The sequence below is a fragment of the Sebastes fasciatus genome, chromosome 2 (genome assembly GCF_043250625.1).
Source record: "Sebastes fasciatus isolate fSebFas1 chromosome 2, fSebFas1.pri, whole genome shotgun sequence".
Taxonomy (NCBI): Eukaryota; Metazoa; Chordata; class Actinopteri; order Perciformes; family Sebastidae; genus Sebastes; species Sebastes fasciatus.
Window position 1 is genome coordinate 30,804,795 of NC_133796.1, and position 27,749 is coordinate 30,832,543.

Sequence of the window (27,749 nt, forward strand, 5' to 3'; positions counted from 1 at the left end):
AGACAGGGCGGAGAGAGGACGACGGAGACGGAGAGAGGACGGGATTGATCACTCAGCCTTGGAAACATGGATGTACACTGAGCGCCGAGGAGCGCGAAGCTCTGGACCGGAGCAAGGCCATCGAGAGGAACCTGAAGGAGGACGGGATGGTGGCCGCCAAGGACGTCAAGCTGCTGCTGCTCGGTAAGACGAAGACTAACCGTCACCACCACCACCAACGGCCATGGAGCTCCGTGGCCGTTGGCGGTGGTTGTCATGGTGGTTGTGATGGTGATGGTGGCGGTTGCTCTCCGTGGTACTGATTTCACTCTCCTGTTCTCTCTTACAGGCGGAGGAGAGTCCGGTAAAAGCACCATCGTCAAACAGATGAAGTAAGTGTTTTTATTTATTATTAACCGTCTCTACCGGCTGAACAGGCCCCACACTGCGCCTCCTCCCGCCCTTATATATGTGAGTGAGCTATAAGGCAGCAGGTTGAGCCGCCATGTTTCTCTAGAGAGAGAGAGAGGCCGCAGAGCCTGGAGGAGCAGAGCCGGGGACTAGAGCACCTCCTGCGGCCTGATGACAGCGAGGCTACCGCGGAGCAGGAGCAGGAGGCCCCAGGGTGCTGTTCACTGTGCCTGGGTGCTGAAATGTACTTAACACGGGGGTTTTAACTGTGACTGGGTGTTGTTCCTCTCTCTCTCTCTGTGCGCGTTCACGTGTGTTACATTGAGGTCACTCCATTAGTGAATACCTCTGCTTTTAATCTTAATGGCTTTAAGTGCCCGATATCGCCGGGAGTACTTTGCTTCTATAAAGCGGATTTACGCAGAAATATGGCATCTAAAACCCCCCCTGCATCCTCTCTGTTCTGTTCTAAGCTATAAATCACTCTTTGATGTTTTTTTTTTTTAAATCACTGTTGTTGTTTCCTCTCTCTATAAACCTCTTAGTTAAGTTTCTAGAGATATTTCAGTGCAGGAATGGCGCATTGTGTATGCTATATAGGCTAGATTTTGTCTTGTGGAAACATCTCCCATAGTGTTTCTCTCTCTCCTCTCTCTCTGCATCCTGGCCTGCAGTGCACCCTCCCTCCTCCCTCCTCTCCTCTCCTCTCCTCTCCTATTGCCTCCATGCCCTGTTTCCTCTTCTTCCTCTTCACCTCATTACCCTCCCTGTGCTCTCTCTTGCTGTGCCCTCAACTCAAAGATTCAAGATGCAAGAGTTTATTATAAGTATATTATAATTCTGAGCAGTTTACAGAGTCAGCTTTAAGAAAAGAAAAGACGTAGAAAAGGCACAAGGTAATAAGAGTACAAAATAAGATAAGATAAGATTAACCTTTATTAATCCCTGGAGGGAAATTCAGGTGTCAAAGCAGCAACATCAGCAAACAAGAGTGAAACACAGGAGAGGTAAAATAAAAAAATAATAGAGATATAAAAGATACAGAGTGAATGGGTGAACATAGTGTGTGCAGTCCGTCAATAAATAAATGTAGTATGTACAATAAATAAATGTAATATGTACATATGTGCAGTCTATAAAGTGGTATATAGGATGTATAGTGTAAAGTAAGTGTAAAGTGCGCCAGTGGTTAGAGTCCAAGTTGGTTGCAGATAGTGCATGTTTAAAGGTAGATAGTGCATGTTTAAAGGTAGATAGTGCATGTTTAAAGGTAGATAGTGCATGTTTCAAATTCTTAAAATCCTAATAGTTCTCATATAAGTAGCACATTCAACTCAACACAATAAATAAATAAATTATTAAAATATAAAGCGCCCTCAGTGTAGTCAATAAATAAACTAAACTACCCTCTGCATATAGGAACGATACCCCCAGAATACAAATATACAGTATATATGCTCCATGAGCATGTTAAAAAGAACTTGTAGCTCTCATAAAAATGCCCAAATAGTGTTTACAAATATACCTTTCAGGGTTTGTTTTAGCCTATAAGAAAGTAGCAGATGGATGGATGTATAGCATGCACAGTCCGGGTCATAACGTTTAGATATTGTAAGTTTAACATGCTCTGCTGTGATATGTCTCATCATCATCATCGTCATCATCACGTGATGTGCAGGTAAAGGTTGACACCTGATGTAGTTTCACTCTCATTGCAGTGAGTCTGAAAGGCTGCAAGAAATTTTGAGGTGCAGGGAACAGATTTCATTAAGAAGCAATGTGATTGTTTTTAAAACCTACGGCCGGTTTTACCTTTTTTTTTTATTATGCTGGCATTTGCAGCACAGATCACTGCCAGATTGCAATAATACAAACCAAACCACACACTGTCAGTCTCCTCGCTATAGATGTTTTTGTTTATATATATTTCCCACCTTATTTAAGCACTTTATTCAAATACCTTGAAATGGTGCTTTTTTTTTGTTGCAAATTGGATATTTTAATGGTCATAAAATGTAACTTATAATAACTGAGTCCCACAGCTGCAAAGATGTACACATTACATAATGAAGTAGATTTGATGTTTGGATCATATGAATGGAACAACTTCATTGAGGGTGACGTGCTGCAGAAATGTCAGTAGTGTCTATTTTTAAACTGTGATCGATCACTTTTCATCAATCGTGCCTTCTGTATAATAGAGCTGAAATGATTAGTCCGTTGAATTAAAAATTCATCTGCAACATTTTTTGATAAATTCTTAATCGTTGAAGTCATTTTTTTTTTTTAAAAGCAGGAAAAAAAATCATTCATTCATTATTAAATGTGAATATTTACTGGCTTTCTTACCTCTCTATGATATCAAGTTGAATATCTTTGAGTTTTAACCATTGGTAGGACAAAATAACAGATTTGAAGATGACACCTTGGCTCTGGGAAATTGTGACGAGCATTTTTAACTACTTTAATAAATTCGTTATAGACCAATGACCAATGATGAATCGAGAACATAATGTGCAAATGAATCAATAAGGAATGTAATTGTGCTTTGCAGCTTTAACTGTATGTCTTTGGCTTGTGAGGGCCACGAGCATTGTGCATACACTGAACGCACAAAATATAAAATAAAATCCCCTCCTCTTCTGGGGTTTCCCCCTAAGAACCTAAACAGTAGTCACAATTATTTTAGAGCTGAAACGATTAGTTGATTAATCAATTGGTTTGTTGACAGAAAAAATATTCTGCAACTATTTTCATTATTTAGTCGTTTTTATTTAGCAACAATCCCAAACATTCACTGGTTGTTGCTTCTTAAATGTGAGGATTTAATGCTTTTCTTTATCTTACATGATAGTAAATTGAATACCTTTAGGTTTCAGACTGTTGGTTAAACACAATAACAGATTTGTAGATGACACCTTGGCTCTGGGAAATTGTGATGAACATTTTAAGATAAAATAAGATAAGATACGATAGTCCTTTATTAGCCCCACAGCAGGGAAATCAATAAGGATTAATCAATAAGGAATATAATTGTTAGTTGCAGCTTTAACTGCACATTAATATAAACTTCTGTCTTTGCCTTGTGAGGCCCAGAAGCATTGTGCATCTACTGAACGCACAAAATATAAGTTGATTAACCGATTAGTTTGTTGACAGAGAAATTATTCTGCATCTATTTTCATGTTGAATAAAGGCTTTAGTCATTTTTGTTTGGCAAAAATCCCAAACATTCGCTGGTTCCTGCTTCTTAAATGTGAGGATTTAATGCTTTTCTTGTCTTGTATAATAGTAAATTGAATACCTTTGTGATTTGGACTGTTGGTCGGACGGAATAAGAGATTTGAAGACATCATCACCAAATCAAAATGGGCATTTTCACCATTTTAATAGACAAAACAATTAATGGGCACATTAATTGATAATAAAAGTTAATCGTTAGTTGCAGCCCTAAATGAATGGCCTTTGCCGTGTGAGGCTGCACCTCTGCTCCCCTGAAGGTTTTTATGTCATAAAACTGTTCATTTTTATGATGTTAGTAGAGGTGGCCATCTGTAAAACATATTTGTGTGAATAAGGTTATAAACCATCATCTCTTGTCTATTTTCCTCATCAAACGTCAACCAGTGATCACAGAGGAGGAGACCAAAGAGAAGCCGCTGCAGTTTAAACGTGTCAGGAGGTTATGACTGATCTATTTTATAGATTCAGGGTGAGAGGGTGCGCTGATGGATAATTTAAGGTCGACCGGATTATGAGGAGTTTAACTGTGTCGTACTGAACGTAACAGTTCTGTGTGGTGTGATTGATTAGTGCTCTGACTGATTCCACTCCATCGCCCACCATCAATTATAAATGGCTTAAATATCACATTACTGTCCAATTACACATCACAGACTGTGATCAATTCTCATCCCATTATACACGGACACACTTACAGATGCGTTTTAGGTAGAGATGGTGGGAAGACGAGAGAGAGAGGCTCTGCCAGAACATGTAAAAAAAAAGAGTTATTTAGGTCTGCAGGAACATATGGATGTGTGTGACTTACTCTCTTTAGTCCACGCTTGTGTCTTTGTGCTAATATCTGTGTGCGCCTGCAGGATTATCCATGAAGATGGCTTTTCTGGGGATGATGTGAAGCAGTATAAGCCCGTCGTCTACAGCAACACCATCCAGAGCTTGGCGGCCATCCTCCGAGCCATGGACTCACTGGGCATCGAGTTTGGAGACAAGGACAGAAAAGTTAGTCTTCGCATTCCCCCTCCAGCTGACATGTCCACCTCTGGAGATTTTATCCATATTTAGGGGTTGAAATGCGATAGTGCCGAAGCAGGACTTGAGAATGATGTCGATATAAATCACAACATCTGTTTGGGTTAAGACATCTAGTTGATGTCTCTCGCATAGACTGGATGTTGGTCAAACTGGAACGGTCTATAGGGCGGCCCCTTCTTAATCAATTAGTCGACTAATGGGTCGTTTTGGTCTAACTCACAATTCTTTAGTCGATTTGTCATTTTGTATGCTTTTTTCATGCTGAATGACTTATTTCCAAGGAATTTGTGAGCACATCTCTGGTAAACACAAGATTTAAAGTGGTGTTTTTGTGTGATTCTTTGAGGAGAAACTCAGTTTTTACAGATGAAATCAACAAAATCGATAAGTCGACAAAATCGTATGTGTTAGTCGACTAATAATTTCTTTGGTCGAGGACAGCCCTAGAACTGTCATTTTAGGAAATCAGACATCTCTTAGAAATATTTGATGACAACACCTTTACAACAGGTGATCAATAATAAAATCCACAGATATAAATTTGTTCCCTGATCTTATATTATGTATTCGTGCAGGCGGATGCTAAGCTGGTTTGCGATGTGGTCACTCGTATGGAGGACACAGAGCCGTACTCTGCAGAGCTCCTCACTGCTATGACTCGTGTATGGACCGACGCCGGGACTCAGGAGTGCTTCAGCCGCGCCCGGGAATACCAACTTAACGATTCCGCTCAATAGTAAGTGGAGCTACAGGACTATAAGAATCCATATTAAAATGCTATCACCAGTCGTCTAATCCACATTCTTTTTGATCTTCAGCTACCTGGACAGTCTAGACCGGATCGGGGCACCAGACTACCAGCCCACAGAGCAGGACATCCTGAGAACCAGAGTGAAGACCACCGGTATCGTCGAAACCCACTTCACCTTCAAAAACCTCCATTTCAGGTGGCGTACACGCAGCTCACGACGACTTGGCCCTTTGTTGTTGGCGTTTAGGGTGAGATTAGGTTCAGGGATTACAGCTCAATTGACTTCCTGCACTTTTTCCAGGCTGTTTGACGTTGGGGGTCAGAGGTCAGAGAGGAAGAAGTGGATCCACTGCTTTGAAGATGTGACAGCCATCATCTTCTGCGTTGCCCTGAGCGGATACGACCAGGTGCTCCACGAAGATGAAACAACTGTAAGTGTGACTCAGTTAATTCAGTCTGAATCCCTCTGGTGCACAATTCACTGTGGGACCTTTCACTGATATTAAAGACGTCCTGGTTGCATTAGTGGTTCAGATATAGCTGTGACATCACCAGTATGATTCTGGACGGGGTCTTTTGTCTCTTTCCCTCTCCGTTTCCCATCTGCACACTACTGTTACCTATCTATTAAAGGCAAAATGCCAAAAAAGATATCTTAAAGGTTGATAGTTACGGATTGACAAAGCCGGTAAATTTCTTTGTGCCTTCTGGTGCCATCAAATGAAACTCGTGAACTCGTGTTAACAACATGGGAGGTCGTGTACACGATATGCTTGGCGTTCAAGTGGTTAAGTCGTGAGAACACCGCTGCTAAGCAACAGCAATATTAAGGTTACTGTCGGCGTCTAGAAGCCACAGAGGCTAACAATTTAGCAAGCTAGCAAGCGGGTAACATAAAGCAGTAAATGTAAAGTTATAACGACAGAGGAGAAAGATGAGGCCGTTGGGAATATCAACATTTTCCTCAGACATATTACACAATTACGAAGGAAAAAAACATTCAACTAAAATTGTAATATATTAACTTATTGTGCAACGAAAAAATTGACTTCCAAGGCCTCCGCCATTTCTGACAACAAACACGTCACAACTCGTGAACTCTGAGCTTTTAGAATCTTTCCACTTAGGAGGTCGTGAATACGACATGAGGGGGGCGTTCATATGGACTCTTCTCATGAACGCGGTAAACACCACCCCATTTGAAGACATCTTACATTCACTTCTCCATCTTCATAGAAATATCTCAAAGACGTGTTTCTCTCTGCACTCAAGTCAAGTCAAACATAGTTATACAGCACAAGTTCTCATATATCCCAATTTGTCTCTCAATGTCCTGGGGAGGACGGACAGTGAAACTACTGCTTCTAATAAACTGTCAAATAATGAAATTATTCATTTTCTAAATTGATTATTTCCTTACTTCCTTCCTGTTTGGTCAGCCAGGTGCTTCTCAGGTTGGGTTAACAGAAAACATATTAGTAATATAAATGTTTTTTTTTTGTTCTGTTCCTCGTTGATATTCAATAACTCTGAAAGATAAATGTGTAAAATCACAACAGGACCTTTTCACAGCAGCCATTTTGCCATGTGGTTGCTGGGTAAACAAAGGGGTGTGATTAATAACATTAATTGTGGCCCTGTTCCATTTAGGTGGGCCAGGGTCCTGGTGTTGTGCATGCTGGCTCACTGGAGCGGCTGCGACACAGAATATAACAGGACCATAATTAACTTGATCAATTACACCTGTGTTTATCCGGCTGGGACTTGTCAAAATGGCTGCTGTGATATTGTTTCCCACAGACAAGCGCTTTGGTATTTATCAGTTACACATTATCAGCCGCTGCTGACGGACTGATTTATAGTGATATATTAAGTTATTCCGCTCCAGGCCCTCTCTCCTCACACCGACACCAACCTCATATTTATTCTTCCTGCAGAACCGCATGCACGAGTCACTCATGCTCTTTGACTCCATCTGTAACAACAAGTTCTTCATCGACACCTCCATCATCCTCTTCCTCAACAAGAAGGATCTGTTTGGCGAGAAGATCAAGAAGTCACCGCTGACGATCTGTTTTCCAGAATACACAGGTGAGGTTCATTTTCACGCAGAGCTGCTTTCACACAAAGTGCTTGAACGCCGTTCCTTCATGCTCTCCGCTCTTCTCTGTTTCTTCTGTCTCCAGGTGCTAATACTTACGACGATGCTACTGCATATATTCAGGTTCAGTTTGAGAGTAAGAACCGCTCTCCCAATAAGGAGATCTACTGTCACCTGACCTGTGCCACAGACACAGGAAACATCCAGGTAGTGTTTGATGCCGTCACTGACATCATTATTGCAAACAACCTTAGAGGGTGTGGCTTATACTGAGGCCTGGCCAAGCACAGAGGTTGTCATGGAGAGTATGAGGTGTTAATAATGATAATTTTGATGATACTTAAAACACATAAATATGTAATTCTACATGTCCAAATGGACCCAAAGAGCTGCCGTCCGACACCACACTGGATTATCGCCATGATTTGTTCCCTTCCTCTCATTTTGATTTCAGTATACAACCCCCAGTTTTGTCTTATAAAAATGTGTTTTTTGAGCTGAATGTTTCATGTTTGGTTGATGACTGTCAACAACAGCGAAGGTCAGAGGGGGCAGCACCAGGGTTGTATTCAGCTGGAGCCTCGTTTTTGCAAAACTCAAGGAGTTTGCAATGTAATTTTAAACCACGGCGTTGGACTATTGTCCCATCCTTTATGTGGCGTTTTCATGTGCAAGTCTCGAGGCGTTTCTATCCGTACTGAATATAGCCTGTTGTGCTCCGTTTGAACAGCTGCTGTGTGTGTGTGTGTGTGTGTGTGTGTGTGAAGGTGGAGCTGATGATGATATTGGGGAGGTGCTGTACTCGTGGCTGAGGGTCATGGTTGGGAAGGAGGCTATTCTAACTTTCAGAAGGGACAAAGCTCCCCTCTCCTTCAGACCCACACATGACTGAGTAGCCTGCAGGTCTTTTCCACTCTCTGTTTTACTTTCACACATAATGAGAGGATTCTTCTGTTCAGAGTGGCTGCCCATTTCCATTGGCCTCCTGTAGCGTGAAGAAATGCCTATCAGCCAATGATATCTAAAAAAAAACAAGAAAACGTCATATCGGTGCCAACCATCTGAGAAGGACAGATCATAAATCATGTTAATATTATTTAAGCAACAGATTATTATTATTATCATCGAATGATTTATTTATTTAAGCCTCATGCCCTACATGCCTCCTTCTACCTCCTGAAATCCCGTGCCACATATTTATTTCCTGACATGAAAAGCTGGGGTACACCGACACCTGTCTACGGTTCAGAGGGTAGAACGCAGCCCTCCAATGACATCTTGTTCTCCGTGTGGTGCTTTAACCCTTCGATGTGAATCTGTGTAGAAGTAGAAGACTGCACGAGAACAATATCATTTGAGGCAGCCTCTGTCTGGGGAGTCGCGGGGTTTTCCCCCAACCCTCGTCTCCCCTGATCAGTAAACAGGGAACCATTATCCCTCCCCCCACTCCCCACAACCCCCCGTCTGTCACGTTTCTCTTTTCAGAGAACAAAGTACAGCTCTCCATTTTCACCTGTGCACCCAGACATTCATCTTCCCCCTCCCCGTATACTCTTATCTATCACATATCAGTCCCCATATCCTATCTCCATTCTCACCTTAAAAGCACCGTACTGTATATATATTATGATTATACCAGATTTTTTTTTTACTGTGAATGTTTTTGTGCTGCACCCCCATCCTATTTGGTAGTTTATTGGTTGCTCTCATGTGGAATGTTTGTGCTGAGCCAATCGAATGTTGTGTTTACATTAAAGCCACACTTTTCCTAACTATTCCTGCTGTTTGTGAGTCTGATTACTGCCGACGGAGGCAAGAGGGCTGATGACAAACATCAGCTCTGTCCTCTCTGTGAAAAGTTGACCTGCTTTAATCTGCGCAGAGAATTAAGGTTAGACCGGGGAAATTAGGCTGACAATTATGAGAATGGACCACTTTTAATGCTTCATTGCTTTGTATTTAGTGTCAGAAATATGTATAAAAGATTGGGAACAGGTCTTGCATGGCAATAGGGCAGCACTTCGTGAAATGTGGCGGATGGCAGGGATCAGAGGCGTTGCAGAGCGGCTCTCAATTTATTAGGTTAAAAGTGTTCCATCATTACAGACAAGGAGCTATTCATATATTGAATGACTAGGCTGGATCAGCTGTCTGACCTGCTTCTGTCAGTTTAATGGGTATGATGTTCATTACTGTTCTGTTTCACTGACAGCAGCAGAGCTCCACTGCTCGGTCCCAGTGTGTCCTCGTTTCTCAGAGCCAGTTACAGGTTAAAACGCTGGAACTCCCCGTGTGACACTTTAACACTCTTTAATTACAGAATATTCTCATACTTTTACAGATCATTCATATCAAATAGGTTCACCATTAACCACAGACCATGCCCCTAAAAGCTGAGCTGTAACTCAGACTGACATGAGCCGGGCGTGGAGCAGAAGGCAGACTGAAAACCCGACTGAAATCTCCAGGATGAGCGTTTTTGTTTCAGACAAAAAGAAATCCCAGACCATTTGGCCGTGCCCTGCCCACGTCCATTTACAGAAACATGGATTAAACCTGGATTGTGCAGAGCTCTTTAGTGCAAAGCATCACAAGGCGGGTACTGCACCAGCAGAGTGGTTCACGAGTCACAGTCGCAGCCTCTTGATGTCTTCACTTCTGAAGTCGATACGTAGCGCTAGAACCTGACGCACCTCCGCCGGGGTCAGCCGCCACGTCAGAGGGCCCGAGTTTGGGCCCCAGTAATCCAAGATCTCAGTTACCTGCAGTACAAATAGGTACATGTGAGTAAACTAGGAGGAAGTATTCACATCAGCGATACCATACTGTGAAAATTACATGTATCTTTAGCAAAATGTACAGCTGCAACTAACAATTATTTTCATTGTTGATTAGTCTGTCGATTATTTTCTCGATAATAAATATCAAAAGTAACAGTATTCATAATGCAGAAAATTGCCCCTGTAAGTGTTAAACTATATGTTATTTTAACGTATTATTATTATTATTGATGCATTAATGTGTAATTTGCATTTCACTAGTAATTTTTAATTTTTTTTGGTCCAGCTCAGCTTCATGGTTAACATCTTTAGACCCAAAGGCCACCTGGATGCCCCATTTGACTGTTGTAGTTGGTCGAGGTGGAGCTAATTTAACTGCTTTACATCTTGTCAGTAGTTATTTTATAACAATGCATCATATTTTATAAAATCATGATGTGTTTTATATCTAAAATCTTAATCTGTAAAGTAACCTAAGCTGTTAGATAAATGCAGTGGAGTAAAAAATACAATATTTCGAATTGAAATGTGGTGGAGTAGAAGTATAAAGTAGCATTTAATGGAAATACTCATGTGCAGTATCTCAAAACTGTACTTGAGTAAATGTACTTAGTTACATTCCACCGCTGGTGTAAACGGGCATAAACATATTATTATTCTGTGTGTGTGTGTAAGGAGATCTAAATTACCCTCTCCAGGTTGAGGATGGTGGCCATTTGTGTGAGACGAGCGAACTTATCCCTGATGGTCCAGGTGGTCACGGTGGTGAGGTACGCCACCAGAGACCGGAGCTCTTTATCGAACTGCAGCCCGCCGAGCTGCAACAGAACGGTCAAAAACAGTGAATGGACTTCATGTTGTGCAAACATTTACTCCTGTAAACGCTCTGCTCGGAATAGGAAGATGCTATCGTGACAAAAGGAGGCACCCTCTGCTGCAGGCCTTTCTGGACTCATTAATAAATCAGTGCTCGAGGCTTTTCATCATGTGTCAGTGATGTGATGCAGTGTGATGCAGAGAGGGTGCGCTGTGCCACCTTGTGGCCGAGCCCGGCTCCTCACCCTGCTGAATGAGCATTTGAGGACGGTCTTCTCCATCTCGATGGATATCAGGCTGGTCATCAGGCTGGTCAGTGTGTCGTAGATGATGGGAGACATGGCCGTCTGGTGACGAGACACACAGAAGTTTATTAAATAACAAAGAAGGATACATATATAATATTCATATTATAGCCAGAGCTGCTCAGACAAGATACCTTGAACTCCGCCATGAGCTGCTCCAAGTTAACGATGAGCTGCTGCACCCAGGGATCATTAGCTTCGTAATCATTGAACTCCTCCTGTGAGGAACACCAGCTGTTACAGCGACACGTTTTATGACCTCTGGTTTATTTTTGTTCACCACTCTGAGACCGTTACCTCTTCTATGTTGTGTGAGATGGACAGGAAGCTGCTGATCCACGGTTTGACCTGAGACTTTATGGCTGTTGTGTTTAACTCAGTCAGACCCTCCTGTGAAATAAAAAAACATCAGTGTATAAGACTTTTGGACATTCGGCGGACACTCGGTGACAAAGAGGCTTATAGTACCACAGGTACCTCAGATACATGTCTTGTATTACTTTGATATAAAAATAATTCAAACTGTGCCAGGAGGTTTTCATCCTTCCTCTTTACCCCATTTGTGCCCGCGACTGAAATTTTAAATTTCTTTTAGTGGAAGTGTTCTCAGGGCTGGCCGAAGTACAAATCTGAAGAATTTTTCAAAATAGGTCAACCTGTTTGGCTGAAAAGTGAGTTTTCCTTATCATACTATATTTAGTCTTTGGGCACATGATGGGACTACTGTTTTTTAAAACATAGTAGAAAATGCCCTAGAATAAGCAGTAAGAATGTAGGGATTTTCATTATTTTCAGCACACACATGCACAGGGCTGCCATCTATATATTCCATTTCCATTTCACAAAAATCCTGACTTTAACCATTGATAAAAGTGTGATTTTTCATGTGATCTAAAAAAATCTAAGTTGTACTGTTAGATACTTGCCCAAAGTATGTCCGCACCAAATTTCAAGACTTTTCAAATGTGGCATGTGTTTCTTTATCATACTAAATATAGTCTTTGGGACCAGTGATTTGAATAGCCAAAATATAACCTCAACAAAGTTGGATTGTACCTGTTTTTTTTGCCAGTAACATTTATGTAAGGGATAATGTACAGCTAGCGGGTCATTATTGTGAAATAAACCCTGACAGGGTGATGCAGGTTTATTTCACAATAATGACCCGCTAGCTGTACATTATCCCGCTTATTAAACGGCTGCTTACTGAAGAAATCAATAATTTTACACGAAAACGGTCCGCCAGAGTCCGACATCAGAACTGCGCCCATAGCAACAGTTTGTTATACATAGCAATGGTCTGTTATAAACAAATAATAGACTGCAGAACACCGTGATTGACCAATCAGAATCGAGGATTCAACAAAGCCGTGTAATAAATAAATATATTAGACACTAACCCTTTAAAAAAAACACATTGAATTGTTCCCTGTTGTGTAGCACCTACTGTAAATAAGTAAATACACAACTCTCAGCTGATTAGCCCTGATCAATGTGTGTGTGTGTGTTTCTGACCTGTAAGAGATCCTTGAACTTGGTGGATGTGTTGACGAGGTCGGACAAACAACTTTCAATCTTGGCTTGTTCTCCAGAGCCGGCGCCCTGATTGAACAACTTGGAGCAGTCGTTCTGCGAGGAAATAAATCAGAAGAAGTAGTAAATCTCCGAGCAGTGAGGTCGACTATAAATGACAGGATGAATAGAAGAGATGCAGATGTGAAAGTTACCTCAAGGTTCCTCTTTAAAGTCGTGATATTCTCACTGCACACCTCAACGTTATTCAGAGTCACCTGAGACAGAGAGAAAAAGAGACAATATTGTTCAGTGTCATTCTTTCTCTATAAATATAATCTGAAGAATTATTATTTTTTAGGATGTTTTTATTGAAGAAAAACAGGAATTTTCCCATAAACAAATACACATGAACAACAGACAAACAGGGAAACAAACAAAGTACCTTATCTACCCCCACCCACACACAGCCCAGGTATGGTCGACATCTCTCTCGTTCACAATTGAAAAATAAACTAAAAATGAAATTCAATCCCCCCTAACAAAATTCAATCAAGTAAGGTGTGAGGTTCTAATGTATGTCAGTAAAGTATTACAGCATTAAAGGTCCAGTGTGTAGGATCTGGTGGCATCTAGCGGAGAGGTGAGGAGATTGCAACCAACTGAAGCCTCTCCCGTGTGCCAAACGTGTTGGAGAGCTACGATGACCGACGCGAAAACATGAATGTCCCTCTTTAGAGACATTTTTTGTAAGAGTAGAGTGAAAGCGGCGGCGGCAGCAGCAGCAGCGAGTAAAGTTATAGACCCCAGCCAAAGCAGGAAAAGTTAACAGAGTTTCGTTTGTCCGTTCTGGGCTACTGTAGAAACATGGCGGAGCAACATGGCGGACTCCGTGGAGAGAGGACCTGCTCCCTATGTAGATATAAACGGCTCATTCTAAGGTAACAACAACACAATGATTCTTATTACCAGGTGATTATACACTAAAGAAAACATACTTATTAATATTATATTTAATTTATGCCAATAGATCCCCCTGATTGTTACACACTGTTCCTTTAAGTAGACAATAAGAGCACAGTATGACAAATGTTTATACTACTTCCCTGACCATGAGGGTGTAGTGATGGTAGTAAGGCCAGATTAGAGCCACCTATTTCTTCATACGTTACTGGTTTCCTCCACTGCACATTTATTGTGACTTCTAAGGTCCGCCTGGTAGCTATGAACCTTTGAGTGGTTCTTGATTCTAATTTACCTTTTGACAAACGGGTTAAAAGGATTTTTAAGTAGTGCGTCCTCCAAAAGCCATTTAAAAAATGTAAGCACTACTTACCTCAATTAAATTAGGATGTTATTAATGAATTTGATTCCTCACTTAAATAACTGCTGCTGTTATTTCATGTTATATTTATGAATTAAAATTCTAGGATACTGTCTGAGAGCGAGGGGGGGGGCATATGCGTGTTTGTCTATTGGTCTTACCAGAAACGCAGCCTTGGCGTGTTCCGCGCTCTCGATGCCCATCGTGTTGAACTTCCCCTGCTGTAAGCTGCTCTGCATCAGACTGACCGCGCTGCTGACGCCACGCTGGATGTCCTGAAGCGTCGTAGCCGGGAAGCCCTGCCGCAGCCTATTATACAACACCTCCCTGACAGACGGAGAGAGACGGGGCACATACAGTACATGCATGAGACGAGAAGATAAGTATTGAATACGTCCACCGTGAAATGAAAGAGTGAGCACCTGAAGTCAGACTCCAGCACAGAGTTGGCGTGGTTGATCATGGCGCAGAGGCAGTCGATGCTGGAGCTGGATAACGCTCGACTGATGCACTTCTTCACGATGTAGAAACAGTCGTCCACCATGCTGGAGGTCAGCTGACCCTTTTCATATGTATCCATGGTAACGGCCTGAGGAGGAAAATTAATTTTTGTTTAGATTTAATATGTTCTGATGAGTAAATATTACATTTAATATATGAAATAGTTATTTTCCTAAATGTTCAACCACTGAATTAGTTATTTGGCATTGATAATAGAGCTGCAACAATTAATCGATTAACAGATTAATCGATTAATTGTCAACTATTAAATTAATTACCAACTATTTTGATAATCGATTAATCGCTTTGAGTAATTTTTTAAGAAAGCAAATGTCTAAATTCTCTGATTCCAGCTTCTTAAATGTGAATATTTTCTGGTTTCTTTACTCCTCTATGACAGTAAACTGAATATCCTTGAGTTGTGGACAAAACAAGACATTTGAGAACGTCATCTTGGGCTTTGGGAAACACTGATCGACATTTTTCACCATTTTCTGACATTTTATAGACCAAAATAATCGACTGATTAATGGCAATGAAAATAATTGTTAGTTGCCGCCCTAATTGATAACAATGTCATAGCATGTTATCTATCATATTCAAATCTTCTTAAAAAGGGCCACATGGTTATTTCATTGTTGAGGTTGGTATTAATCAAAACAGTTGAATCAGATCAATCTCACATCTACGAGGAAAACATCCATTCATTTCATATAATACTTTGCCAAAATAAACCTTAAACGTTGTAATAAGTATCAGACCTGATGCAGGGGAACCTGACATATCATCTTTTTTATTCCACACATTATTTTAGGGCTGCAACTAATGATTATTTTCACTGTTGATTAATCTGTTGATTATTTTCTCGATTAATTGATTAGTTGTTTGGTCTATAAAATTTTGATCAGTGTTTCCCAAAGCCCAAAATGACGTCCTCAAATGTTTTGTTTACAACTCAAAGATATTCACATTTAAGAAGCTGGAGAATTTGGACTTTCTTTTCTTAAAAAAATCATTCAAACCTATAAATCAATTATCAAAATATTTTGCGATTAATTTAATAGTTGAAAACTAATTGATTAATCAATACAGCTTTTCATTATTCTTCCTTGTCCAAATCTGGTGCCTACATTACCCACAATGCAACTCTAACTGCCTACAGTTGGGTCAGAGATTCAGGTGTGTTATGGTAGTAGCGGCTAACGTAGCCTCAAGCTTCTAGCCTCAAGTAGAGATGAGGAGTGGGCTACAGAGGTCCCTTTAAGATTGTTTTATCGAATATACAAATACTGTATAAAACGGAGCCATTCACCTTGTTGACAGACTCTCTCATGTAGTACTCTTCCATGGGAACATAGTAGCCAATCAGCTCCTGCATCGTCCTGCTCAGCAAGCAGAGTTTCAGTAGCTTCTCCGCGTTCTGCTGATGCTCTGGGTGTTCAAAAATAAATAATGTTTTAGATAGATAGCCTTGAAGCTCCACATCTCAAAAAGGCATCTGTGCATGCATCACCACATGTTAATGTAAAACTACCCTGTGTGACGCTCTGAGCATCCCCAACATCAAAGTCGGCCAGCATGCGACGGCGTAAAAAGCGCAGGTAGAGCTCCGCCCTGGCGTTCATCAGGGTTACTTCAGCCAGTACAGGGTCCAGCTCCCTGTTCATGTGAGACAGACGCATAAACAACAATACCATACAGACAATAATAGATGAGAGCAAGGATGATGCTGAGACAAACACACCTGGGCTCGATCCCCTCTGCCGGCACGCTCTTCATCATGCTGCTCTGCACGACCTGAAACTACAGGACGGATACGAGTTCATCAGTCGGTGCAGTAAAACACTCATGTCGAGCAGTTCAGATGTGATGCTCACCTTGTTGTGGTATCCTCTCTGCTGGATGAACTTGTCGACTATCTTCTGGGCCTGTCGGTCGCATTCCTGCTGCAGATGAGTGATGAGTGTGTACAGGTGGCCTGGACCGTAATACGTCTCTACTATGGGCTGATGAGTCTCAACGACGCGAGCGATACCTGCAAACACACACCAACACGTTAGAGGAGTCCACTCCGAGCAAACACAGGTAAATGTATATCATCAGGCCTGTTTTATCACCTTCCAGTAGCAGCGTCAGAGTGTCTGCAAAGACCAGCGGTGCTCTCTTGTCGCCCAGGTCGCCTCCTGTAGCTAAGAGCAGGTTCTCCTCAGCTTTGGAGGCAAGCTGTGAGAATATGTGTGTGAAAAAGACAGAAACAAATTAGACATAACACATCTGTGACTATTTCTGACCAAAAAACAATGATGACTTATCTGATCTATATTCACAACATGTACTTACAGAGTGGGAACACTTTTTTTTTTTTAAACAAAATCTTTGATCACTTTTGTACATTTAGAGTACATAGTATACATAGCTGCTTTGTCAGGGAATAAAAAAAGGAACGATTCACAGTTTGGCAAACAAACATTACAATTCAAATTATAAATCGCAGCATCATGTGCATCCATACAGAGAGGAGTCTAAAAAAGAAAGCGGGGAATTATTCGGTCGCGATTAATTTGGTACAGCACCTTAATACTTAGTCTAATATAAGCAATTACAGGAGTCCACCTGTTTAAAAACATGTCTATCTTTACATGGAGTTTTGCTGTTATTTTTTCCATTGTGTAAACTTTCATTAACCTGTCTTGCCATTGATGTAGTGTGGGTAGCGGTGGTTTGAGCAGAGATAAAGTTAGCATTTTTCTGCCGCCAATAAAATTATTTGCCGCAAGTTGGCCTTTCTCTTTTCCACAGTACTGTCAGGAATTGCTTCTCTAATATAAAACAATGGGTCTAGTGGTAAATCAATGTTCAAAATAGCAAGTATTTCTCTATGAATCCCTTCCCAGTGGGATTTCAATTTTAGACAATCCCAAAAAATATGTGTGAGATCTCCACATTTGACTAATTCAAGTATTTTGTTGACACTCTGATACCAGATACAATGAGTGCAACATCAGGATCAGGAAGTTATTAGTTTCATAGAATTTACAAGCAACGGATCAATAAGGAAGGAAAATGTTTTACCAGAGTAAATAATATGAAGCCCTCAGAAAGTGCAAACGATAAATGGACTACATTTATATTGTACCACCTTTCTACCTTACCGGACAAATCGCTTTACAATTGGCCTCTCATTCACACACACATTCATACACCGATGGTGGCGGAGCCGCCAGGTCAACCATCGGGTTCAGCATCTTGCTCGACATGTGAACAAGAAGAGCCGGGGATCGGACCGCCAACCTTGTGAATGAAGAAAACGGGATCACATACCAGTTCCGGCCTCCCTTTTCTGGCTTCCTGTCCTTTTCCAGAATGATTTTAAGATTTTACCGCTTGTTTTTAAGGCTTTAAATGGGCTTGTTGTTTGCTTTGTATTCATTTGTATTATGTACATGTTCAGCACTTTGGTCAATTGTTTTTTAAACGTGTTATATAAATAAGTTTGACTTGACTTGAAGGACGACCAACTTTACCTCCTGAGCCACAGCCGCCTGCATGTAGCGCTTTGAGTGGTAGGAAGACTAGAAAAGCGCTATATAAATGCAAGTCCATTTACCATGTACGAGTGTACCTCAACCAAGGCTGCACAATTCTCTATGTCTATTATTTCAATAGAGAAATATTTAGAAATGATAAAGATGCACCTGGATCTAGAATCGCCATCTGATCTTCATCAAAATGCACATTGTGATCCGAGGAATAAGAAATCCTTTTAAAACAGTCCCTGGATCCGCACCATAAACAGACCAACTGTTCACGGGTCCATGGCTTGTCTTTCCACCAAAGTTAATTCAAGTTTTTGAGATATTCTCAGACACAAAGCACACAAACAGGACCAAAAACACAACTGACCTGACTGCAGAGATACTGGCTGAAGCGGGCGAGGCCCTGCTGGTGGAGGCCCAGCAGAGGGAAGATCTTGAAAAACCTCTCCACCTGTGCGATGTCGACTGCTGCGACAGCTTCATCAAGCTTCTCAGCGACAATGACCTTCAGTTTCTGCTCTGCTTCCTGCAGCATTACCAGACTGGCATCCACAGCACTGCCTGTGGAGACATGATGCATTGGCAGAGTTACAGTGCAAGCCCAGACAAGTGATTTATATTGCTACTTAGTGCAGTGATAAATGTTTTATGAGTAACTACAATCCTATAATGTTCTGACAAATTCAATGTCAAAATGGTGCAAAAACTCAAATAAGATCTAGATAAGATCCAGACTTTATTGCATACTGAGCGATGCACTATGACTACAACTAGAAGCCTCTTACTTTCTTCTCCCTGCCTGCTCAGCTCAATAACCGACTGGTCCAGAGAGAGGTATCGGTGGATGTGGGCAGCAGCCTGCTCGTAATCTTCGTTACGCAGAGCTGTTTGCACGCCGTCTGTGCAGAACTTCAGATCGAGGATGTCGTCGGCACGCTGGATGACGTTATACAGCCGTGTCTACAAGAATAAAATAAGTTAAGAGATCAAAGTGTGCGATCCAGTAAAACATTCTTGTCATAAATACAACCAATAAAAAAAACTCTCACACGGTGTCAGCAACAGCTGAAAAGTATAAGCTTTGCAGAGGTGTTTTTGACATGTTGTATTTACCTTTGCCAGGTCTAGCTGTCGGACTTTACGGCTGACGTTTTCAGCCAGGCTGCAGGTAAATGTGATCATGCCTGACAGCTGTCTGGCATCCCCTCCAATCAACTGTAGGTTGGGCCTGTAGAGCACAAAGACACCGCTTTTTAGCACAACAGAACACAGATTATTGTTTAAAGAACACAGACTGTGCAGGTTGAAACTACACAGCTCTGTAATGATGTAACGTACCCCATCCTCTGCAGCGCCAGCATCTTTGTGTGAATGGTCCCCTCCTGCCCCACCAGTCTGTCCAGCTCACAATCCACTTCTTTCTGTATTAGAGGAGAAAACAAAGCATGTTCAGCATCTTCTTCACAGCGCACATATACTGTGTAGCACACTACAACTTCAATGCATTTTAACATGTCTGTTTTTCTTTATTCAGTGTCCAACTGCTTTCATATTTTCTATCAAAATACTAGGGCTGACCCAAATGCTTCGAAGATTCGACCGTTGCCATGGTAATCAACCTCTAAATCAGTATTCAAATGCTTAATTTTATATATACATATATTTATAAGTATGTTATAATAATGTATAAATCCCCAAATAGACTATGAAATAAGGAATAATTCCTTATAATGGCATTCCATTCCTCAACCAGGATTCATTGCAGGTCAGCGTGGTTGTGCGTTCCCTCAATGATGTCACTGGCAAAACAAGGCTTGTCATCATTGAAGGCCATCTGAATGCAGGGAGATATCGGGATGAGATTCTGCAGCCAGTGGCGATCCCATATCTCCACAATCTGGGACCTAACTCCATCCTCCAAGAAACAACGCTCACCCCCACAGAGCCAGGGTTATCACAGACTACCTCCACAATGTGGGAGTAGAGAGAATGGAACGGCCTGCCAAGAGTCCAGACCTCAACCCAATTCAACACTTGTAGGATCAGCTTGGGAGTGCTGTACGTGTTAGAGTGACCAACACAACCACGCTGGCTGACCTGCAGTGAATCCTGGTTGAGGAATGGAACGCCATCCCACAGCAACGTGTGACCAGGTTGGTGACCAGCATGAGGAGGAGGTGCCAGGCTGGTGTGGCTGCGTATGGATCTTCCACCCGCTACTGAGGCTCCTGACATATTGTATTAAATGAATAAAGTGTAAAATAACCAATATGTCTTGTTTGTTCCTTGTTACTGATTAGAGAGTTCAATCATCCAATCCACCAACTCAAAACAAGAGTCAACACCAACAGGAGAATACACTGTTTACCATTGACAGAGCATTTTGGCAAATTTTTCTTGGGCGCTCCCCACATAATCAGCTGTGCTGCTCATCCCACAAATGCATGATCCTTACAAGTTGGACATCATTGTGAAGGTAAATTAACAGGCTGTCCAACGATGCATACAATGCCAATTAGCATTGATACAACAGAGAAATAATCCATCAAACACAAATTTCCAAACGTTTTTTTCCCAGTTTATATGTGTTCAGGATGCTTACAAAGATGATAACAGGTCCCAGTCAGATTCAACTGTTTGACTCATTAAGTACCAACCAGCTGTCACTATGTATGTCTAGCAGCCTCAGTCACAGATTAACCTGTGCAGTGTTACAACCTGAACCTGCAGGCTGCATCCAACACGTGATGGTATCTAGACAGGTGTTGTGAAGTGTTTGGTACCCTCACCCTGCTAACTCTTCCACCTTGTCTAGAGAACAGCAGCCAGCTAGCTTAACATGCAGAAGACAAGTCCTCATCTTACTAGTTTAGTGTTCATTCAGCCATAGTTTGACAGAGAGGAGTGTTTGTTTTGAGCCAGCAGCGGACCGGAAGTTTAACGTGGATGACGTCAGTGAGTGTCCACGTCAAAGAAACTGCGGTTAACGGTGGTTTATACTAACCTCCTCCTTGCAGAGCTGCCGGTAAACCCTCTCCAGGTCCTCCAGCTCCGTCAGCGCTGAGATGGTGTCCATACTGACAGAGGAGAGAGAGCCAGAGTCACATCTCTTCACCACCAGTCCGCTGGGTCCGCTGCTGTCAGCCATCTTCCAACACAGATACACGACCACGTCACAACGTCACCACTATGGTAGACTCCCTGGGTTCAGCCTGTCAGGCAGCGCATCTTCACAGGGTAATGCGGGCTACGGCTACAGAGAGGACACATACGCTTTAAAATTGTGTGAACGTGACCCCAAGCATGACTGTGACATTGTGCTTGACCATCTCTAACATGCACATTACCATTTGTTAGTGGTGGGGCGGGCTGTGGCAGCACAGAAGCACTGCCTGAGAGGTCCTACTCTGGGTGAAAAAAACTCTGCATTGCGCATGCGTTGTACGTCTTTGTTCTAAACAGTGGAGGCATTAATATAATCCTTGGATGGCAACAGAAGCCATATAGGCACTTGAATATAGATATGTATGCACATATATACATATATATATATGTGCATATATATATATGTATATATATATATATATATATGAATACATATGTATACATACATACACATATATATATATATATATATATATATATATTATATTATATATTAGCTTGGGTCGGCTAATTTGTTGATGTTTTTTAATTTGAGTGGATTAACACTTTAAAATAAATCCATGTCTATCTAGTGCCTATATGGCTTCTGTTGCCATCCAAGGATTATATTAATGCCTCCACTGTTTTAGTACAAAAACGTATAACGCATGCGCAATGGCAGTTTTTTCACCCAGAATAGCACTTCTCAGGTAGTGCTGCCACAGCAGCGTTATATACATATATACATATATATACTGTATGTATATATATAGATATTAGCCTAGAGCCTCTAAAATCAACCAGTGATCTTGTGTTATAATAGTACCCTACCTCAAGTTTGTTGTGATGAAATTTAGGAATACGGACCATGTAAGGATCATATAAATGGATATCAGATATGTATTTGAACTAGATTTAAGGCTCCTATCATGTCAGTTTATGCTGTTCTTGTCTTGAGTGGGTCTGTTGCCTGCTTGGTCATGAAGCTTTAGTTTTATTTGTTGAGGTTTTGAAGAATCTGCCTCAGAAACTTCTGCCACCATACCAATACACTGGAGGTCAATAGAAAACTCGATAGTATTTGAAGTTTGTATTCCCAGGAACAATATCCCAGTTACTCAGGATAAAGCTGACCTCACCTACCACCTTGAAAGCATTTCCCAACTTCAAAAGAAAGTGTGTCCCCATAAAAACTACTCCGTTATAAATGACCAAGTCTCTGATTAGGGTCCTGAAGGACAGAAATGTTAGGGATGTACTGATTCTCTAAAGAAGAGTTTATGGAAATCCAATTGTCTTCAAAATATGATCTTGCACATCAACATTTTAATGTCATTACCTAGAGTGTCCCTGTAGAACAGACGATGCTGCAGTGGGAGTATAAAACATTTAATCAAAATTAAAACTGCCTCTCTAAATCTACATGGGTTTACACTTTTAAATGATCCCTAATCCCTAACATTATGTCTTGCCTAAACATCCTGTTTCAACAAAAATACGGCTGCTCTTAAAGTGAATTTTCAAGTTTCTACAAGAGACTCAAATCAAGTCTCAAGGTCAATTAAATTTCCTAAAAGGATCACACAACTTGTTAGCGACAACATGGTGTATTGTGGAAAGAAAAGACAAATCAATTAAGTTAGTTTGACTGATAATTTCAAGCCCTCGAAGGAAAATATAATAATAATATCTATCGTCTGATGTAGGTCAGTTTTACTGGCAGCATTACACATTTCATTGCGAAATTACAAATTTGAGTGATAAGACAAACTAATGACTTTTGCAGCTCATCTGATCCTGTCCTGCAGAGCCAACACATACATTATTATAGTATATACAGATTTGAAAATTACTTGTTGCAGCCATGAGTGAATGTAGGATTAGGTGGGGAGGGAAAGGTTTCTCCTGGGTCATATTTCTATTCATTTGATGTCAGGGTGATATCAGGACATCACACAATGGGTGGGCAGAAGAGGAAGGAAGAAGCAGTGCAACACAGCTGTGTCAGAAACAAAAAATGTCCATTAATTGTTTGCAAAAAATATTTTACTAAAAGGGGAGTTTACGATTTTACATCATGTGTTTAAATTTGTCCCAAAGCATTTATAAAAAAAAAAAAGAAGTAAAAAAATGAAATCGGTGACGACGGCAACACGACAGTCATGTTGCAGCAGACTCAGGAGGCTTGCTGTCCTTTGGAAAACAACACAAGTTCTTCTCTTTCCTGCTGAAGCTCGTCAAATTTCTTCTGCAGCTCTGTCTTCTCCTTCTGCACCTCTTCTCGCTGTCTACTCAAGTCTTCGGCTTCCTCCAGCTGTGCTTTCCTCAGTGACTCAATCTGCTCCCTCTCTGCAGCTGCTTCCCTGGCATTCACTGCACGCAGCTTCTCAAGCAGATCCCTCTGATACTCCAGAGCCCGGGCCTCCTCCCTCTGCGCTCTCCTCAGAGCTTCGATCAGCTCCAGCTCTCTCCTGAACGCACGCTTTTCAACTTCAGACACTTTGGGAACTTTCCACTTGCCTGTAAGAAGAAGGAAAGAGAGGGCCACATGTTTAGTCTCATTACAGTAAAACCATAAAGAGAAAACTCCTCTTTTTTTTAAAAACTTGATATTAATTTAATTTTGTTTTTCAGTTAATCTGGCTGATTAGACCTCTGCTCAGGACTGTGTGAGCTAGTATAGACAAATTGATTGACATCTTCCTGAGTCTCCTGTTAGCTTTGTTGAACCTGACCTGAGGCCTGTACTACGAAGCAAGTTCAACATACCCAGGGTATCTTCTCGTTACCTGGCATAACTAACCCTAACAAACAAGATCACGCTAAGCCGTCCTATGACGTTATCAACTCGGTAAATCAACCCAGTGTTTCTCTATCTGGCTGTGAGCGTGTTCACATGAAAGGGGCGGTGTTTGCAGCATTTGACCAATCACAGACACGGACAAGTCTACTGTCAGCAGAGCGGCATATTTTACAAAGGATTAGCAAACTATGATATTAGACAAATACGAAGAAGTTTAACACATAATCCAGACTAAAAGTAACACAATTGAAGCTGCCAAATGCAGGAAGGACAGCTGGCAAAAGATGTGTGAATGCGTAAATTAACAGACTTATTAATTTAATAGAATACTCAAAAATCAAATATATTCGTCTAGTGATATATAAATAGCTTTCAAAATAGAATGGATGAAGAGATTACACTTAATTTTAGCCGTCTTTCAGCTGCGCCCCTCTCTCTGGCGGTGTGAAACGGATATGAGAGCGAGTAAAAAAAGAAATACAAAAACATAATTCCAACCGGTAAGGACCCACAGCATACAGCCAGCTGTCCTTCCTGCATTTGGCATTTTAAACTGTGTTGCTTTTAGCCTGGATTGTGACTTAAACTTTAAGCTTAAACTTTTGTACTGCATTTTAAATTGTATTTTATCTAGGTTTGTGTTTAGACAACATAACATTTGTCTTCTGTTAAATGAAGTAAAAACAACAACATATTTATATATTTCACTTATTCAGCAAGATGTCTTTGAAAAAGTCTGAATGAATTACATCCACAAACAGCAGTGAGTTATAAAACATTACCAGAAAACGGTTTCTGCTCCTTTGTCGGCCCAACGCTCTCTGGTGGTGTCGCTGTGTGACCATTAGCATTTGAGCTCTTTGATGAGTCGGGTGGTGGTGGTTGTGGTGGTGGATGCTGCCCCTCCGTCATTAGCTGAGAAAACATCTCCGGATGTCTCTTTGACAGGTGCCGATGCAGGTTGCTGGTGCTGCCGCCTTCAAAGTACTGCAACTTCTTCTGGCAAATGCGGCAACGAGCAGCAGACAAACAGTCCAGTTGCTCGTAGTGCCTCCAAATCAAGCTGCGTTTATTCCGTCTACGTTTTACAGGGCGTTCATCACTCGCCCCTTCTTGTGTTATTTGTTCTGCTGGATCTCCTTGTGCACCTTCCATGCCGTTAATAGGAGGATTAATTCTAGTTTCATTCACTGTGGCAAGGGTGTCAGAGTCTTCGTCCTCCAGAGACACTTCCACTAAGAGGAAAACAAAAAGTTATAATTAGGCTTGGAACTAACAATTCATTATGGGTCAATATATTGATATGATTTTTTAAATAACTGATTAATTGTTCAGTGTATTAAATGTCAGAAAATTGTAAAAAAAATACCCATCACAAGTTGCCAGAGCCCAATGTTACACCTTCAGATAGTTTATAATGATGTAAAAACAGAGAAAAGCAGCAAAGCCTCACATCTGAGAGGCAAATACTTGGTACATGGTACATTTTTTACTTAAACAATTCATTTCAAATCAAAATGGTTGGTTTATTAATTTTTAATAAATGAATAAATTAAGAAACTTGTTGATTAATTTGTAAAATCATTAGCATGAGCAGAGATGGTAAGCAGAGCTTGCAGAGCTCGCAGAGCTGCCGCGCACCTCCTGAAAAGTGTGACTACGCGCAGAAAGTTTGATTTGATGTCAGAGCCGGCCCGGGCTTTCCCTGACAAGTACATCACATTCATTACAACTACAAACCAGAGCATCTTTGCTACCACGACAACCGTATTAAACCTGCAGTAGGCAGAATGTTTTTGGCATCATTGGGCAAAAATTAACCTTATATTAATCTTTCAGCATATTGTAATTCAAGTGTACTGAGAGATAACTAGACTTCTGCTCCTCCTAAGGGCTCTGTTTTCAGGCTTTAAAAAATCCATTTCAGAGAGAGAGTTCCTATTGGCTGTTCATTCAACGGAGGCAGCTGTCAATCACTCGCGAGATGTTTCTGAAAACATTTGAGACGAGAAATAGGCATTACAGTAACAGAATATTGATTCATATTTGATCAGCGCTGCCTAGTTTGACCGTTTGATCGGAGTACGCAAGTGATTGACAGCTGCTCAGAGATGGCAGACTCCAGCTCGGCTCTGATTGGTTGTTTTCCTCCGGTCTGTGAAATTTTGCAGATGCCATGCCATTTCCAGAAGTGACACAGAACACTAATATTACCCCATCTGCCATTCTTATATTAATTTACACTACACTACATTACAATTATTGACCAAAGGATTGGTTTACACACATAAGATGCATTTCTCATAAAACAATTACAGTTTATTATACATGTATGTTATATACTTACTAGAAAATAGACAATATATTATATAGATATAAATGGATTACATGGTAATATATATTTTTTCCATTGTTTATAGTCTTTCCCAACAGCCTTTACTGGCGCAAAATACAGTATATCACAGATCTGTGCTCCCAGTAGACCACAACCAGCACTGCTCCCAGTAGACCACTTACACACCAAAAACTGACAATAACCTGATATTTTCAGGTTGAATTTCATTTCATTCTCACTGTGCAATATCATTTTCCACTTGTGCAATTTTGTTAATAGTCTGTTTATTGTCAATACTGTATTTACTGCTCCTATTTTTATACTTCCTTCTATTTAAATGGTTCATATTTTGTTTAGCTCTTTTATTTTTACTGTTAGCTGATGCATCTTGTTTTTTGCACTATCCCCTTTGCTGCTGTACACTGCACATTTCCCCACTGCGGCACTAATAAAGGAATATCTGATCTGATCTGATCTGATCTGGTCACATGGTTCAGATCAGATCTGCCTGTTTTACTCTCTCTGACCACCAGGTGTCTTCTTGAGCACATGAAGCCTCGAGAAATGAACCCTTTTCCGAACCAATGTGCTGTAAAGCTTCAGTGCTTCATCTCTCATCACCAGGTGCAGGTAGAGGAGATGTAAACATGTAAACATACCGTAGCAGAACTGCTCGCTGTCTGTCTCCATGTCCTCCTCTCGGGTGGACAGGGTCTCCGGTCTCCGCCTCGTCGACGGCTCTGTGAACTCTCCCAGCGACTCCTGCTTAATGGACGGAGTGGACCTTTGTCTCCGGCTCATCCTCACACAGACTCACACACGGTGCTCCTCACTACGTGCCGCTCATGCTCTGCGTCACAGCCGTGATGTGAACAGATGACGTAGATTAGGTCGTTTATAAATAACCGTTATTTACTACACTGCTAGCAGTTAGCATCAACGTTAGCTTGACGTTGATATTTTGCTACACTCGACCCCCACAATGCATTGCTGCTGCCGCCTGACGTCATATCGGGGCGGGGCCAGATGTTGCCATACTTATAGTGATGGGAATTTCGGCTCTTTTTAGTGAGCTGGTTCATTTGGCTCAGGTCACCAAGAAGAGCCGGTTCTTTCGACTCCCAAACGGCTCTTCGTTTTACCACTTCTGCCTTTTATGGAACAAGTTACTAG

At 41.3% G+C, this 27,749-nt stretch overlaps 3 protein-coding genes across 3 annotated transcripts in view; 1 reads left to right on the top strand and 2 right to left on the bottom strand.

The window, feature by feature from the left end:
* The window catches only part of gnao1b (guanine nucleotide binding protein (G protein), alpha activating activity polypeptide O, b), a 9,301-nt gene extending 4 nt beyond the window's left edge, over positions 1 to 9,297 (top strand). The window contains exons 1-8 of the mRNA XM_074619090.1: positions 1 to 183; positions 329 to 371; positions 4,494 to 4,635; positions 5,244 to 5,404; positions 5,487 to 5,615; positions 5,721 to 5,850; positions 7,357 to 7,510; positions 7,606 to 9,297. The exon at positions 1 to 183 is cut by the window's left edge and continues 4 nt beyond it. Of these exons, the coding sequence (XP_074475191.1) occupies positions 147 to 183; positions 329 to 371; positions 4,494 to 4,635; positions 5,244 to 5,404; positions 5,487 to 5,615; positions 5,721 to 5,850; positions 7,357 to 7,510; positions 7,606 to 7,793 (984 nt within the window). The 5' untranslated portion in view covers positions 1 to 146 and the 3' untranslated portion in view covers positions 7,794 to 9,297. The remainder of the gene's footprint in view (positions 184 to 328; positions 372 to 4,493; positions 4,636 to 5,243; positions 5,405 to 5,486; positions 5,616 to 5,720; positions 5,851 to 7,356; positions 7,511 to 7,605) is intronic.
* A 281-nt stretch (positions 9,298 to 9,578) lies between these two features.
* cog4 (component of oligomeric golgi complex 4) lies at positions 9,579 to 21,547 on the bottom strand. The gene is made up of 19 exons (XM_074619079.1): positions 21,299 to 21,547; positions 19,633 to 19,715; positions 19,408 to 19,522; positions 19,080 to 19,254; positions 18,662 to 18,855; positions 16,876 to 16,981; positions 16,636 to 16,793; positions 16,503 to 16,561; positions 16,293 to 16,417; positions 16,071 to 16,189; positions 14,680 to 14,846; positions 14,419 to 14,584; positions 13,149 to 13,211; positions 12,937 to 13,050; positions 11,719 to 11,811; positions 11,556 to 11,639; positions 11,362 to 11,463; positions 10,990 to 11,118; positions 9,579 to 10,282 (listed from the first exon to the last, which is right to left on the bottom strand). Exons 1-19 carry the CDS (start codon positions 21,440 to 21,442, stop codon positions 10,148 to 10,150), a joined length of 2,331 nt encoding a protein of 776 aa, XP_074475180.1. The 5' UTR covers positions 21,443 to 21,547; the 3' UTR covers positions 9,579 to 10,147.
* Positions 21,548 to 22,811: 1,264 nt separating this feature from the next.
* LOC141757906 (uncharacterized) lies at positions 22,812 to 27,584 on the bottom strand. Its single transcript, XM_074618839.1, has 3 exons — positions 27,236 to 27,584; positions 25,019 to 25,476; positions 22,812 to 23,953 (listed from the first exon to the last, which is right to left on the bottom strand). The coding sequence occupies exons 1-3, from the start codon at positions 27,375 to 27,377 to the stop codon at positions 23,615 to 23,617; spliced, it is 939 nt and encodes a 312-aa protein (XP_074474940.1). The 5' UTR covers positions 27,378 to 27,584; the 3' UTR covers positions 22,812 to 23,614.
* Between the last annotated feature and the right edge of the window lie 165 nt (positions 27,585 to 27,749).

Excerpts from the sequence above, each read along its gene's own strand:
- cog4 (XM_074619079.1), bottom strand. The coding sequence starts at position 21,442 with ATGGCTGACAGCAGCGGACCCAGCGGACTGGTGGTGAAGAGATGTGAC. Across the intron at positions 19,523-19,632 it reads CTGGCGCTGCAGAGGATGGG|GCCCAACCTACAGTTGATTG; the intron begins GTACGTTACATC and ends TGTGCTCTACAG. Across the intron at positions 16,794-16,875 it reads TCTGACGCTGCTACTGGAAG|GTATCGCTCGCGTCGTTGAG; the intron begins GTGATAAAACAG and ends GTGTGTTTGCAG.
- LOC141757906 (XM_074618839.1), bottom strand. The coding sequence starts at position 27,377 with ATGAGCCGGAGACAAAGGTCCACTCCGTCCATTAAGCAGGAGTCGCTG. Across the intron at positions 25,477-27,235 it reads CAGCGAGCAGTTCTGCTACG|TGGAAGTGTCTCTGGAGGAC; the intron begins GTATGTTTACAT and ends TTTTCCTCTTAG. Across the intron at positions 23,954-25,018 it reads AGAAACCGTTTTCTGGTAAT|TGGAAAGTTCCCAAAGTGTC; the intron begins GTTTTATAACTC and ends CTTACAGGCAAG.